At 38.6% G+C, this 15,104-nt stretch overlaps 6 protein-coding genes and 1 non-coding gene across 7 annotated transcripts; 4 read left to right on the top strand and 3 right to left on the bottom strand.

Annotated features, from left to right (window-relative positions):
- Positions 1-508: 508 nt before the first annotated feature.
- On the bottom strand, positions 509-1,393 carry FPT1 (chromatin-associated RNAPIII regulator FPT1; the record flags this gene model as incomplete). Its single annotated transcript, XM_452616.1, has 1 exon — positions 509-1,393. One exon carries the CDS (start codon positions 1,391-1,393, stop codon positions 509-511), a length of 885 nt encoding a protein of 294 aa, XP_452616.1.
- Positions 1,394-1,796: 403 nt separating this feature from the next.
- KLLA0_C09350r lies at positions 1,797-1,869 on the bottom strand. The gene has a single exon. It is a non-coding gene; the product is annotated as a tRNA-Ala (tRNA).
- A 222-nt stretch (positions 1,870-2,091) lies between these two features.
- Positions 2,092-5,070, top strand: SPO22 (Spo22p; the record flags this gene model as incomplete). Its single annotated transcript, XM_452615.2, has 2 exons — positions 2,092-2,143; positions 2,249-5,070. The coding sequence occupies 2 exons, from the start codon at positions 2,092-2,094 to the stop codon at positions 5,068-5,070; spliced, it is 2,874 nt and encodes a 957-aa protein (XP_452615.2).
- An 820-nt stretch (positions 5,071-5,890) lies between these two features.
- Positions 5,891-7,303, top strand: KLLA0_C09306g (uncharacterized protein; the record flags this gene model as incomplete). Its single annotated transcript, XM_452614.1, has 1 exon — positions 5,891-7,303. One exon carries the CDS (start codon positions 5,891-5,893, stop codon positions 7,301-7,303), a length of 1,413 nt encoding a protein of 470 aa, XP_452614.1.
- Positions 7,304-7,708: 405 nt separating this feature from the next.
- RPN2 (proteasome regulatory particle base subunit RPN2) lies at positions 7,709-10,510 on the top strand (the record flags this gene model as incomplete). Its single annotated transcript, XM_452613.1, has 1 exon — positions 7,709-10,510. One exon carries the CDS (start codon positions 7,709-7,711, stop codon positions 10,508-10,510), a length of 2,802 nt encoding a protein of 933 aa, XP_452613.1.
- Positions 10,511-10,698: 188 nt separating this feature from the next.
- UTP7 (Utp7p) lies at positions 10,699-12,375 on the bottom strand (the record flags this gene model as incomplete). Its single annotated transcript, XM_452612.1, has 1 exon — positions 10,699-12,375. One exon carries the CDS (start codon positions 12,373-12,375, stop codon positions 10,699-10,701), a length of 1,677 nt encoding a protein of 558 aa, XP_452612.1.
- A 728-nt stretch (positions 12,376-13,103) lies between these two features.
- On the top strand, positions 13,104-14,441 carry KLLA0_C09240g (dihydroorotate dehydrogenase 2; the record flags this gene model as incomplete). The annotated part of the gene is made up of 1 exon (XM_452611.1): positions 13,104-14,441. The coding sequence occupies one exon, from the start codon at positions 13,104-13,106 to the stop codon at positions 14,439-14,441; it is 1,338 nt and encodes a 445-aa protein (XP_452611.1).
- Between the last annotated feature and the right edge of the window lie 663 nt (positions 14,442-15,104).

Genomic DNA, 15,104 nt, shown 5'->3' with positions numbered 1-15,104 from the left:
TACTCTTGCGACCAGTTCAATGGAGTTGATTTCAAATTGTAACCCCAAGGACACTGCCGATAGATACAACTGTCTCGACTATTTGTTTTTGTTTTGTTCTTTGTTGATATAATTTGGTTCTCTTCATTTATGAAATGTTCAACTTTAAAATAGATAGAGGTTTTGACAGAAATGCCGCCTTCGTTTAATATGATTTGAGAAGCTAAGCGCTATTGTATTATGTACATAAGGCAAACACGTAAATATGTTAATGGTTAGTGAATAATGATATGGAGAAGACCGCAACCTGAGGGCCTGTCATTCCTAACATCAGAGATTTTAAGTAAGATTCCTTTTTTGATGGTATCGTTTATTTTCTTTTTGTATATTTTAAATATAGATGTTAATGTATCAAATAGATGAGAGCAACTTCGTCTTGAGATATCTGCATTCAGTTGGGGGGTACAAAAGAGGCGCACTGAACCTAACAATTCGAGATCGACAAATTTGAGTAATAGAATTTTTATTTTTAGTTGATAGACATTCCGTTCCCCTTCCTAGCAGGTTTATGGACCTGTCCGGCAGGTGTTTTTTTATTCTTTGCAAATGACGGCAACCTCAATGATCTCGTAGAAGGTTGTCTTTCCGTGTCATAGGTCTCGAAATTCTCAGCCATGGATTGGAAGAAAGTGTTGAAGTTTGATTGAAGTTGGGTTGATGGCATATGTGTGTAATCAGACTGAAACGTTATATTTTTATTAGCTTTAGTGGAAGCGGAAGGAGGAGATGAAACTGGGCTGTTGTCCTGATGGACTTTAACATCATACGATAGAAGGGTAGAGCCAAGCTCTCTTTTATTAAGGTCAACCATAGATCTAAGCAGAGAAAGAGCCATTGATGTTTTAAGCTCATAAGGATCAATTGGTTTCTTCAACTCTCTGGCTTCAAAAAATATCATAAGGTCAGTGGCAATAGAGTCCCAATCGATCTTCATGGTATCCCTAATGTTGAACTCTTTAAGTAGGTTTCTGACCATGAAGATATGCTGTGAGTCTTTCAATGCTTCAACTAGACGATCAGGTAAGTCCGTTAACGTATTACTGCCGTATAAAGTTGCTATTGCAGAACTCAACTTCCATTCTGAACGTGATTTCCATAAAGAATACGTATCTTCAGCGACGCAATATTCTAAAATGTAAAACGGCTTGTCATGATCGTCAGTATCATCACTATGCGAATTGGACTTTATCTTTAAGTTTCCTGTAATTGTTTCCACAGCTCTTAGTTGCAGCTGAAACACATCTTGCATCCTATGTAAATACCTTATTATCTCTTCAATTCGCGGCACGTTCTTGATTTTGGTAAGCTCGACTTTCGGCTTATTTTCACCAGCATAAACGTATATCTTATCCATTTCTCCCAATGACTCCAGTCTATTGTTATCTTCGAGTGCCACCTACAGTTATTCACCTAATTGATTACTCTCTTCTTTTTGATTACGTGTCTGTAGTGGGTTCAAGCAATCTATATTTGAATATTCACGTTGTATAATTAAAGCAAACTATGTATAAAAAACAATGGACAGTTAACGTATAATCACATGAAAACGAAATGAAGAAGTAATATAAGGACCATGGGAATGCGTGAGCAAATTGACAAAACCAAGTGTTAGCATGAGACACCCGCTAATGTCTGGGGTAAGGGGGGTGTTGGACCCCTGCTTATATGTTGTGATATTACTGAATTCTGATTATGGCTCTTCTTCGAAAAACATATGTGGTGTGCAGATTTAATGTCGAGATGTAAAATAAAAATTTTGGACGAGTCCGGAGTCGAACCGAAGACCTCTCCCATGCTAAGGGAGCGCGCTACCAACTACGCCACACGCCCGTATTAATCAGGTGTCATCCTCCTCCGTTAACCTGTCCCAAACTTCATGATGTTGCTCACGCCTCATCACCGGGTGATTTAAATTTTTTAAGGGAACTATCAGAACATTCTAAAAGTAACATCGGCGGCTAACATTTAAACATTCGAATACGTAGGTAAGATGACAAGAAGAGATTGAACAGCTCCACATATCCATTGTAGTTGCTTGCTGAAGTTTATTGCATGATGTGTGAGCTATCTTCAACTTTCAAGAATACCATCATCGAATTCGACGGTATGTCATTTTCTCTGAGAGAGCATCAATTCAACTAGATTAATCAAAGGGCAGCAACAGGCCATTTCATTCACAATCACACTACTAACACAAAGATAATTAAAGATGCGTTGAATTGGATAACAACCAAGATCAGTTCTGCGAAATGCTTGACTGAGGATGATTACCAACTTATTGAGTCTAAGATTAGAATCTTTATTCCTATCATAGATAAACATGCTAGAACTCTCAGAAGCACCAAAATATTGCTTGAAGAGGCATTGCTCTTTTCCTTGGAAGATTCTGCCACTAAATTATGGAATTCAGTTGCAATTTTGACCAAATTGGAAGGAGATGCATCTGAAAAGAGAACTATAGCAAACTGTAAATTATTCGTCTCTTTATTACTTGGTTTACACGAAGCAATTGTAATTGATCCAAAGTGCAAACTTAGATCATTTAGATGTATTTTGAATACAACGAGATATGCCATTGATTATCAAATTCAATCGGAGCTTAAAACGCAGATACAAAATTACTGTGATTCATGTTTTCAACAGCTTGAACAGTATTACGAAACATCCAACTGTTCTGGTAATGAATCTCAAGACGAATACAAAAGACTGAAAGTGGAAATGTTTATGGTGTATTTACAAAATGCAATGGAGGAATCTGACTTGAAAATGGCAAGATTTTATGAGGAAAAGGCTGAAATAGAAAAGAATGCCTGCGCGTTAGATGCAGACACAGTGATTGAGATTTGCAGAACAGTGTACAACGCAGCACTACATTTAATCGAGAATAAAAAGGCAGAGACAAACTTTTCAGATTTGGTGCATATTATGGAGAATTTAGCAAAGTACCTTACCCTAAAAGTTCCTGGTTTGGAAGTTCACCCTGATTTATTGCAGTTAAAGTACACGATACTTTTATTTGTTGCCAATTTAGCAATCGAAGACAACGCAAACACTGAACTATGTGAAAGACGTATTTCTGATATGATCAATCACTATCCTCAAAAACTTGAGTCATATAAGTTGGCAATAAAGTTTCACGAACTTCATAAGCCGGGCGACTATGTCTACTTGGAAGATATCTTAATGCAAATGCTTTCGACAATAAATGTATCAGCAAATATTGAAGGGATTATTGGATTTATTAATCATCAAGCAGAATTGGATACAGCCTCAGCGCTTCGTTGCTTGGACTATATTTTTTTCAACAAAATGAACTCCACCATTGATTCTAATGTTTTAGAGTTGTGCTTAGCAACAAGATTTTTCATAATCTCACAATCAAAAGCGCTGACTAACGACATCAAAATCAGAGATATGACACAAACACTGAATAATGTGCAAAAGATGATGACTAAAAGATTGAGCAAATCATGCGCCGCAGGTATCATCACTTTACTGTTCAATGAGGGAAAACAATTGTATAAAACAGGTAAACAAGCAGAAAGCGTAGAATGGTTCAACTTGGCGCTTAACGAATTGTTTTCTACAGAGCATATCGATACTGGGAAAATCCAGAGGGCCTTACAGTTTGCAATGGTTGATTTAGGGGATTTCGATAGCGTTGAACAGATATATTTTGAAATGAGTCCATCTGATCAACGGAATGCTTTAACCCAGTTGAACATGTTTCGGGTGTATGCTCACAGAAACGACTTCGATGGGGCGAAGAAATGTCTCGATACTCTTAAGGAATCAAACAATGACAAGTCAGTAGATGCTTTGATTATTGCAGTATCTGAATGTAAAAGATCAACCGACTGGGGAGTATACGGAATGCTTTCTATGTTCGATAAGATCCAGCATATGGAAAATAAAATTGCTCATACAAGAGGAGCCTCTGTTATCTGTTCGTTGAGGTATACAATTCAAATGTTGTTGAAAATGACAGAAAAGGACGGTATTCAAGATGTCGGGAAATATCTTCCAACTTTGCATATGTTGCTTAATAAGGGATCTGAATTCATCAAGACCGCCAAAACTTTGAAACAGTTGGCGGGAAAAGTGCAAAACCCCGGAATATATGATGAAGCAATATCAATTGATGATATAGAATGGTTTGCATCAGCTTGCTACAATTTGGTGAGGAAACTATTGAATGAAGGCAGAATAACATATCTAGATCATTTGATTTCCGATTGCAAATTATACTTGGAGTATATTCCTAAGGAGGAGTTGGATGACCATAAGAAGTTGTACTACCGTTATTGGGAGATTAGAACTGACGTCCTTTCTTTGGAACTTTTGCACCGGACATCGAACTGGATTTCTCTGAAGGAAAGTAGCCTCGCACTTATAGCACAAAACAAGGATTTCTTTAACACTTCCAAAGATAAGGAACAATCGGTGTTGACATCTGAAGAAGTACACAATACATTTATCGATATTATCGTGCGATCATTCGAAGCAGCGATGAATCTCGGAGATTTACTGCTATTGAAACACATTTTAGACGCTACTGCTACAAACCCCGACTATAAAGTCGACGAACTCGTTTGGGATGTATTCACAAATACACAAAAGATCATGTCTGACGCCTTTGCAACAGAACTTTTGAAATGCCTAATTGACAGAAATATGGGAAATACATCTATTTCGGATGATATCTTGAGTCAATGGATAAGGTCCTTACTAGAGGTCTCCCAGGGCACGGATGAACAGAACTGTTTAACAATTTTGTCACAATTTCAGATCAGAATAAAACACGCTAATAATTATTGTACTACCGAAATTGAATGGTTGACTACAGTCATTTGGAATCGAGGAATCTCTTATATAATCACTGATAATAAGTCCCAAGGTATTATGTGGTGCCAAAAAGCTCTTGAAATCTCTAAAATGAGTCCTTCAGAAGCTTTACAAAACCAGTTAAAGCAGTTCTGGTCGGAACTATCTTCGAAAATCAATCTCAGTAACATAGTTCTCAATGATTAAAACGTAACTACTTTATTCTGTCGTCATGTCAATCTAAGTTTGAATATTTAAGCAGGGGAGCCTTGAAAAGTGCGTTCTACATGACGAATGAATATGTGTCATGTGATTAACTCAGCCTTTCTGACTTCGATAATGAGCCAATCCAAAATTGACTTGAATTATTCCTTCCAAAATACGATTGTGCAAATGACTCGACAAAACCCGCCTTTTTTTAACTTGGACACTTCGTGTAAAGTGATTGCTTATGGAAGTATATCTCCGAGAAAGTATCTCCGGAAGATCATCTCCATTCAAATAGCATTGTGAGTATTTCATGCAGGTCCCAACACGGCTGTTGGCTGCATTAGTACCGTTGAGGAATGATTCATTGCGTGCAAAGGCAAGATACTTAAGTTCGAGAGGTTTAAACGTTATACCCTAACAAGGCCCTATTTTGTCAGCTCTAGGTCTGCAATTGATTGAATAATGAGTCTGATGACTGTTATGAATTAGTATGTGAAAAATTTTCCTCCAAGGTATAGAAAAAAAGCAAAAATAGTTTAATTACTACATGGATTAATTAATTCAATGTGTGGGAATCAGTGTGAAATCGTAATTGAACGTGATGAGTAATTCCAAGTGTCTCATTTTTTCACAGTAAGAAATAAAGTATATATAGAGGGTCAGATCATCTGGTAAGAATACGGTAAAATAGAACTTACCTCAACACTTCGCACTTAGCTATAGACTATCTATTCAAATCGGTTCAGTTTTGTTACTCAATACCTGTTCCTAAGCTAAAAAAACTACACCACTTACAATCAGTAAACATCCCAGCATTATGGCTTTCGGTCAACAGATCAATAATTTACAGGATTCCTTCGAGGCTGCTTTGAACTTATCCAGTTCTCCAGGTGCAGTTTCCACCTCTCCAACTCAATCCTTTATGAACACATTGCCACACAGAATCAATGCTGCAAAGCAACAGAAGGCTTTGAAGCCATTCTCTACGGGTGACATCAAGATCCTTCTTTTGGAGAATGTTAACCAAACAGCTATTGAGATTTTCAACAAGCAAGGTTATCAAGTCGAATTCCACAAATCCTCTTTACCAGAAGCCGAATTGATTGAGAAGATCAAGGATGTCCACGCCATTGGTATCAGATCCAAAACTAAGTTGACACCGGAAATTTTGAAACACGCTAAGAATTTGGTTGTCATTGGTTGTTTCTGTATTGGTACTAACCAAGTTGACCTTGACTTCGCTGCCAAGCATGGTATTGCTGTTTTCAACTCTCCATTTTCCAACTCCAGATCTGTTGCCGAACTAGTTATTGCAGAAATCATTACCCTAGCTAGACAATTAGGTGACAGATCTATTGAATTACACACCGGTACTTGGAACAAGGTTTCTGCTGCCTGTTGGGAAGTAAGAGGTAAGACTTTGGGTATCATCGGTTACGGTCATATTGGTTCTCAATTATCTGTTTTGGCTGAAGCTCTTGGTATGAACGTTCTCTACTATGATATTGTCACTATTATGAGTTTGGGTACTGCTAAGCAGGTTTCTACTTTGAATGAATTGTTGAACAATTCTGACTTTGTGACTTGTCATGTTCCAGCTACTCCAGAAACTAAAAACTTATTGTCTGGTCCTCAATTTGCTGCTATGAAGGATGGCTCATACGTTATCAACGCATCTAGAGGGACTGTGGTTGATATTCCTGCTTTGATTCAAGCAATGAGAGCGGGCAAGATTGCCGGTGCCGCTTTGGATGTGTATCCAAATGAACCTGCTAAGAATGGTGCTGGTGCCTTCAGTGATAATTTGAACACATGGACAACTGATTTGGTCTCCTTACCAAATGTTATCTTGACTCCACACATTGGTGGGTCTACTGAAGAAGCCCAAAGTTCTATTGGTATCGAAGTGGCTACTGCACTAACGAAATACATCAACGAAGGTAACACCGTCGGTGCCGTTAACTTCCCAGAAGTTTCATTAAGAGCATTAGATCTGGATCAAGAAAACACTGTACGTGTACTATATATCCATCAAAATGTTCCTGGTGTTTTGAAAACTGTCAACAACATCTTGTCCAACCACAACATCGAAAAGCAGTTCTCTGATTCTAACGGGGACATCGCATATTTGATGGCTGATATTTCAAATGTTAACCAAAGTGATATCAAACAAATATACGATGAGTTGAACGAAACTGACTACAAGATTTCAATCAGATTACTATATTAAAATGCTATGTTAGAATACTAATTCAACTTAGTTGCTTTTCACTTCAATTATAATATCGGTATAGATAAAGGATAGAACGTATAATTATATATTGTATGCATGATAATAGTGCTTCTCGATTTTGTAAATGGTGCAATATTGATCAACTGGACAACTGCGACTATCTTGCAAAGCACATTTCCTGATGGAGGTGGAGAGCATATTCTTGAAGAGGCTCTATAAAATCATTCTATACGATTAGGGTAGTTTTTGTATGGTTTCTGATTTAATTTGACAAACGGTGGCAAACTTTAGAACAGAAGCTTCAAAAGTATATAAATAAAGTCATTTACTATTCGCACCACATCTGCACATTACCAGGTTACATCGAGACTTAAGGTATTTAAAGCCGTAAACTCAACCAGAATGTCAGTTACATCTGCATTGCCGCTTTTGGCGTTATTGAAGGAATCTGACAACACTGTTAAGACTCATGCATTACAATCAATTAAAGACGTGGTAGATCAACAGTGGTCCGAGATATCAAATGATATTACCGAAATAGAAGCATTGTATGATGATGTATCCTTTCCTGATCGTAGACTAGCAGCAATTGTGGCCTCAAAAGTGTATTATAACCTTGGAGAATATCAACTAGCGGTTAAGTATGCCCTAGCTGCAGGAGAGTATTTGAATATCGATGAACAGTCGCAATATGTCGAAACGATTGTGTCACAGAGTATCGAAATGTATATTGAATTTGCTTCTAGTAACTACGAATCGGAACCTGTTGAAATTGATCCACATTTGGTTTCTATCTTTGAGAGAATGTTGAAGAAGTGTGTTTCTTCAGGGGAGTATAAACTTGCATTGGGAATCGCATTAGAAAGTTACAGACTTGATGTTGTTGAGAAGCTTCTCACTTCCCAGGACACCAGTACTAATGCCCTCAAATTGTGCTCTTACACATTGGCTGTATGTACCACTGCATTAACCAATACTCGCTTTAAATTGAGCGTATTGAAGAAGTTGTATGAAATTGTCATGAACATGCCTGCCCCAGACTACTTTATTATCTCAAAAATTATCGTACAGTTAAATGATATCGAATTTGCCAAGGAGCTCTTCTTCAAGTTAAATTCAACTAAATCATATGATGTTTCCTACCAAATCGCTTTTGACCTAGTAAACTCAGCCTCTCAGGGATTATTGAAGGATCTTTCTAATTCCTTGGACGCCAATGTATACGATCCTAAGTTACTTGAAATCCTTTCCGGTATACCCACCTGCGATTTGCAAAACACTTTTCTATTTGAGAACAAAACCATAGACAAGGCTCTTCTGAATAAGATGAAATCATCTTTGGATGGTAAATTCTCCTTATTCCACACAGCTGTGAGTGTGTCCAATGCTTTTATGCACGCAGGGACTACGGATGATAGTTTTATCAGACAAAATTTACAATGGTTAGGCAAAGCCCAAAACTGGGCCAAATTTACCGCTACTGCTTCACTAGGTGTTATTCACCAAGGCAACCTCTCAGATGGAAGAAAGATAATGGAGCCTTATTTGCCAGGAAATGGTTCAAAATCGAGGTATATCAAAGGTGGTTCATTATATGGTCTAGGTTTAATTTTTGCCGGCTACGGTAAGGAATCAACTGACTACTTAAAAGAGCAAATTCAAGCTAATAGTTCTTCCGTTGGAGAAGAGGATGTAGATGTGTTGCTACATGGTGCTTGTTTAGGTATTGGGTTGTCAGGTATGGGCTCGGACGATGTGAATGTTTGTGAGATGTTGAAAGAAGTGTTATATGGAGACTCAGCTAAATCTGGTGATGCGGCTGCTTTGGCTATTGGTTTAATTTTACTAGGTTCAGGTAACCAAACTGTTATTCAGGACTTGTTAACTTACGCAGAAGAGACTCAACACGGTAATATCACAAGAAGTTTATCGATTGCCTTAGCTCTCATAAATTACGGCAAAGAGGAACTAGCTGACGACTTGATTGATAAGTTACTAGCCAGTGAGAACGCCCTGTTACGCTATGGTGGTGCCTACACAATCGCCTTAGCCCATGCAGGGACCGGAAATAATAAGGCTGTGAAAAAACTTCTTCACGTCGCAGTCTCGGACTCCGACGACGATGTTAGAAGGGCAGCAGTCACTGCCCTAGGTTTCGTGTTAATTCGTGAATATACTACCGTCCCAAGAATCGTAGAACTTTTGTCAAAATCACATAACGCTCATGTCCGTTGTGGTACTGCGTTCGCTTTGGGTGTATCCTGCGCTGGTAGAGGCTTACAGGCAGCTGTGGATGTATTAGAACCTCTTTTGAAGGATCCAGTTGATTATGTTCGTCAAGCTGCTATGATTGCCACTTCAATGATATTGATTCAGCAGACTGAAAAAACGAATTCAAAGGTGAAGGAAGTTAATGAACAGTTCATGTCAGTAATTGGAAACAAGCACCAGGAAGGACTAGCAAAGTTCGGTGCCTGTATTGCCCAAGGTATCATGAACGCTGGTGGTAGGAATGTAACCATCGAATTGGAGAACACCGAAATGGGAACTTTGAACAGTAGATCAATAATTGGTTTAATGATGTTCTCCCAATTTTGGTACTGGTTCCCATTGTCCCACTTTTTATCGCTTTCGTTCACTCCAACTACCTTAGTGGGTTTGCGTGCTAGCGATTTGGCAATTCCTAAATTTGCTTTCAAATGTCATACGAAGGAGGGAATTTTCACCTATCCTCGCATGTACGAAGAAGAGGTGGACAAAAATATAGAAAAGTTTGCAGCTGCCGTCTTGTCAACTACCGCCAAGGCCAAGGCAAGAGCTAAGAAAGGTAAAAAAGGAGAACATGAAAAGGTTAAAGAAAAGGATGCAGAAAAAGTAAATGAAGAAAAGCAAGAGGTGGAACTGGAGGAAAAAAAGAAGGAAGAGGCCAAGAATACTGAAGAAGCTAAGATCAAATACACGACAACGAGCTATGATGTTGAAAACCTCACCCGTGTGCTTCCGCAGCAACTCAAATTCATATCTTTTGCGAAAGATAGCCGTTTTGTACCTGTTCGCAAATTCAGAGGAAACTCAGGTGTCATTATCGTTGAGGATAAGACACCTGAAGAACCACTAGAATTAATCAAGACCGTAAGACAAACAAAAGATATATATGCCCCATTACCATCTTCATTTAAAGTCGAGGATTCTCTTGAATTTTAATCGAGAAATTAGGTCCTAGCAATAGCGGTCATCCTTCATAATGTACAGTAAATAATCACCTCAAACTAAGTCGTATCTATATGCAAATAATTCAAACATGTTTTTGCAACAGTCGATACTAAGCCGGCTATAATAACAGATTATATAAGTGTTCATGTAAGTATACATATTGATAACTACTTGATGATTCAAGAAAATCTTGATAAGGCTTCATCAACAAGGTCTTTGTGATCATCAGCAAGTTCACCCTTCTTAATTTTTTCTTTTCTTTGGCGGCTAGACTTTTCCTTCTCTAGTTGTCTTTGTACCCTTAACTTCCTTTCATCCACAACATTACGAGTTTTCTTTCGTAGGAACGCACGTAATCCGGAGTTCTTACCTTTAACATCAGGTCTGGCATCAGGAATGTCTTTGTTTAGTTTGGATTTTTCTTGCTCTGCATTCGAGATAATTGCAAGATCCTTTGCATTTAATCTGACTTGAGAAGCACGAGAATCTACTGTACCTATTGTGTTTGGATTTAATGTTATAGAATCAGCAGGTAACTTATTCAATAATGATCTCACTTCTTGTTCCTGTCTCTGTTTGCTTGTTTCGTATGGGTTGGCCTCTAGTGCGTCGTAGTTGGCTTCCCCTGCGCCTGGAATAATCAAATTGGTTATACCCTTTTGATGTCCAACACCTAGCAAATCTTCGAATGGCGCAAACTGGAAGTTCTCTATTTTATTTCCAGCGAATAAATGAGACATATACGGAGTATTTCTATCTTTGTAACCGCTAGAGGTGAAATACGGTCTAGCAGCTTTCCCACTTTTCAACGTATCTTTCCAAATTGTTACATGAGGCCCTCTTGATACTGCAAGTAGACCTGTATCTGAAATTGCAACGTTAGTACCGGGCGTAGGCATGTTCTCAATACTATGTACTTCTTTAAAGTTTCTGATATCCCAAATCTTTAAAGATTTATCGGAACCAGTGGTGGCCATATAATAACCTTGTCTATCTACAGCAATTCCTGTTATTGATCCTCTAGATGATAATAGTCTTACCAGTGGTGATGGCATTGATGGTGACCATAGAGTGACTGTGCCGTTGCTATGTCCCAAATGCATTACTGCATTCCAAGGGTTCTGAGCCATCGCTGTAGTAGGACCTAGTTTAGTTCTGATCTCTGATACTAGTTGACCTGTCGAAACATCTTGATATTTCAAAAAACCTGTTTGTCCTGCTGTTGCCAAGAGATAATGATATGGTAAATATTCTAAATGTTTGACCTCTATGTGCTGCTTTAAACGATGCAGCTCTACACCTTCATGATCGTAAATGAACGTGTATTTTTTTTGTGCTACTGCAAAGAACTGTTCATTTTGCAAATATGTTGCTGCTTGCACTGTCTCCCCGAGATTTAGCTCACCACGAAGTTCACCTTTCCTCCAATCAAGAGATGCTACATGGCCCTTCCGACCTGCAATAAGCATATGCGTACCATTTCTGGAATAATTTACACGGTACGGACCAAAATCGTTTAATTTCAAGTCCAATGCCTTATTGGCCATGGAGGCGTCAACATGGTGTTTGATTTCAGCCTGTGTGAACTTGAACGTCTTTTCCATCTCATCTTCTGCTTCTAAATAACCATGCTCTTCGGGTAAAAGATATTCTGTAGCAGCAGTAGAGAGTACCGCTTCCTTATACTTCTGATCAATACGCTTCAATCCTGCCTTTAACTTCTTATCCTTGGTTTTCTTCTGCATCTTGTGAGACCCGTTGGCATCATCATCGTTATTCGATCTCTCAAATTTGTCCTGATTGTCTCTCCGTTGTAGGTCACTATACTGTGACTTACTACCTTTCTTAGCAACCATTATTGAATATTGATTCGGCTTCTCGTGAAGTGATACCTGATATCAGAAGATGTAGCAGTAAACTTGCAGAACCTTATATTGTGAAGCTCATCTCATCTCATCGTTTCTTAAAATTTTCGATATTGGATACTCGAGAAAAAAAGAAAAAATCCTTAAGTTGAGCTGAAGAATGATAGACATTACCAAGTAAGAATTGTATATGACTGATAAATAGATCAATCGGCGCATAGTACATGCCCAAAACGTGGGGAAATTCAGTTATAAATACCAAACCCAATGAGTCCAAACGATTTCTAACCAAAATAGCAATCATTTCTTCTTGAAAGAGTAGTTAAGAGTAGTTCCCTGAGTATTTTTCACTTGATCTGCATCCTGTAGTACCGGTGTAAAGTAGTATACTACCTTCTATGCATCTAGACATATGATAGGTATCTAAAAGAAATTAAATCAAAGTACAAATTAATATGCAATGGTGACCTCTGAGCTAATTGCACCAGGCATCTGCTAGTCACATACTTTTGTTCCTCACAGATGTGTTTCCGGAAAACACTCCGTCGAGTCTTAACTGAAAAATGAAATGAAAATGAAGAACTTGAACTAATGTTTTGGTCCTCCCGCAATGAATAGAGAGCTAGATCGTGTATCGTTGTTCTTTTCTCTTGTTATACAAGATTGGAATAGGCAAGTAGAGGTCACTCCGAATACCGCGTATTTTGCTTTTATCAACTATGAATAGTGGGTTCCCACGTATTTTGAGCAAGAAACTTTTTACGCTAAATCAATCGCAGTTCTTTGTCAAGAATGGCATGGTCCCATTGAAAGCAGGCATTTCTGGCCCTAAGCTTTTGAAGTACACTGTTGGGATAGCCATTGGTTCATTTGCGGGATTCTATTTCTCCAATTCGAGGTCTGCTTTCCATGAGTACGTCTTGTGCCCGATGTTGAGACTTGTAACGCCAGATGCTGAAGATGGGCATAAATTAGGTATCTGGTTCTTGAAGAATGGGTTGGCTCCAAGATTATGGTTCGATAACGATGATAAGGTATTGAATGTGAACATTTTTGGTAAGAAATTGACCAATCCAATTGGTTGTGCTGCCGGTTTGGATAAAAATGGTGATGCCATCGACGGTATACTTTCCGGAGGATTCGGTTATATAGAGATTGGTTCTGTGACTCCATTACCACAACCAGGAAACCCAAGACCTAGATTCTTTAGATTACCTTTGGATGATGCTGTTATCAACAGATACGGTTTCAATTCATCCGGCCATGACACCGTTGTCAACACATTACAATCCCGTATTACCAGTTTCATCAACAGTTACATGTTTAAGGACAATTCCGTTGAAAACTTGTCCTTATACAAAGACAAATTGTTGGGGGTCAATTTGGGTAAGAATAAGACCGGTGATGAAGTGCAAGATTATTTGAAAGGTGTAGAAAGCTTTCAAAAGTACGCAGATGTTCTAGTAATTAATGTGTCTTCTCCAAATACCCCGGGTTTGAGAAGTTTACAAAAAGAATCCATCCTTACTGATCTATTGACCCAAGTCGTTGCCAAGAGAGACTCATTGGTTACATCTGGTAATGCATTAGGTGCTAAGACACACAAACCTCCTGTATTGGTTAAAGTTGCCCCAGATTTAGTAGAAGAAGAGATCAAATCTATTGCTGAAGCTGCCAAGAAATCCAAAGTCGATGGTATCATCATTTCAAACACAACGATCCAAAGACCTACTACATTGATAACAGAGGACAGTGACCTTGTTTCCCAAGCTGGTGGGTTAAGTGGTAAACCACTAAAGCCATTAGCATTGAAAGCTCTTAAGACCATGGCGAAATACACCAAGGGCTCAGGTCTAGTCCTAGTCGGTTGCGGTGGCATTTCCTCTGGTGCAGACGCAATTGAGTTTGCAAAGGCAGGCGCTTCAATGGTCGAACTATATACCGCATACGCTTACAAGGGACCAGGGTTAATTGCTAAGATCAAAGATGAAACCACTGAGCTATTGAAAAAGGAAAACAAGACGTGGTCCGAAATCATTGGAGAAGATATCAAATAAGCTGTTACCTAATTGAAGTAAGGCACTTCGACCGGTTTTTTCTTCAAGCCAGTTTGAATTCCTACGAAAGAAAACACTGAAAAAGATACAACCACTAGTTTAATGATCCGTTATATAGTATAACTGACCGTAGGAACGTTTATGTTAGTATATAACTTTACAATCCATAATATTCCATTGCGTTTTTAAGCTAAAAGAAAAAGAAATGTGGTTGTTCAAGCTTAAGAAAAAAAGGCTCGAGAGATAGCGAAAAAGAGCGGGGTCGACCACATGAACAAAGAAACCAGCCTAGTTCTAAAGATGTCGTGAATGTTGCCCCTCACCTCTGGCGGAAACGAAATGAACACCGTGGGAGAGCAGGCTTTAATATATGATATTGGCTGTTGTTCTGCTACGGACTTTGTCGCATCTTTAGCAAAAATAACCTCTTTCAAGTTTGATAAGCAACATCATCTAACATTATGAAAGTTTCTGGCCCAATGTATGATTTCTTTTCAGCATTGAGCTAGAAAATGCGGAGCCACCAATTGAGATACTAAACTGGGTTATATGCCCTAAAAGGCGTATGCATGTGGATAAGGCATGAATTGCTAAGTTGCTTGAACTGTAGTGGGTTTGGGATTCTGTTGGAGTTCTGTTTAGGCACACACCTTAATTTGTACA

The sequence above is a fragment of the Kluyveromyces lactis genome (assembly GCF_000002515.2).
Source record: "Kluyveromyces lactis strain NRRL Y-1140 chromosome C complete sequence".
Lineage (NCBI taxonomy): Eukaryota > Fungi > Ascomycota > Saccharomycetes > Saccharomycetales > Saccharomycetaceae > Kluyveromyces > Kluyveromyces lactis.
This window is presented reverse-complemented; position numbering and strand designations above follow the sequence as displayed.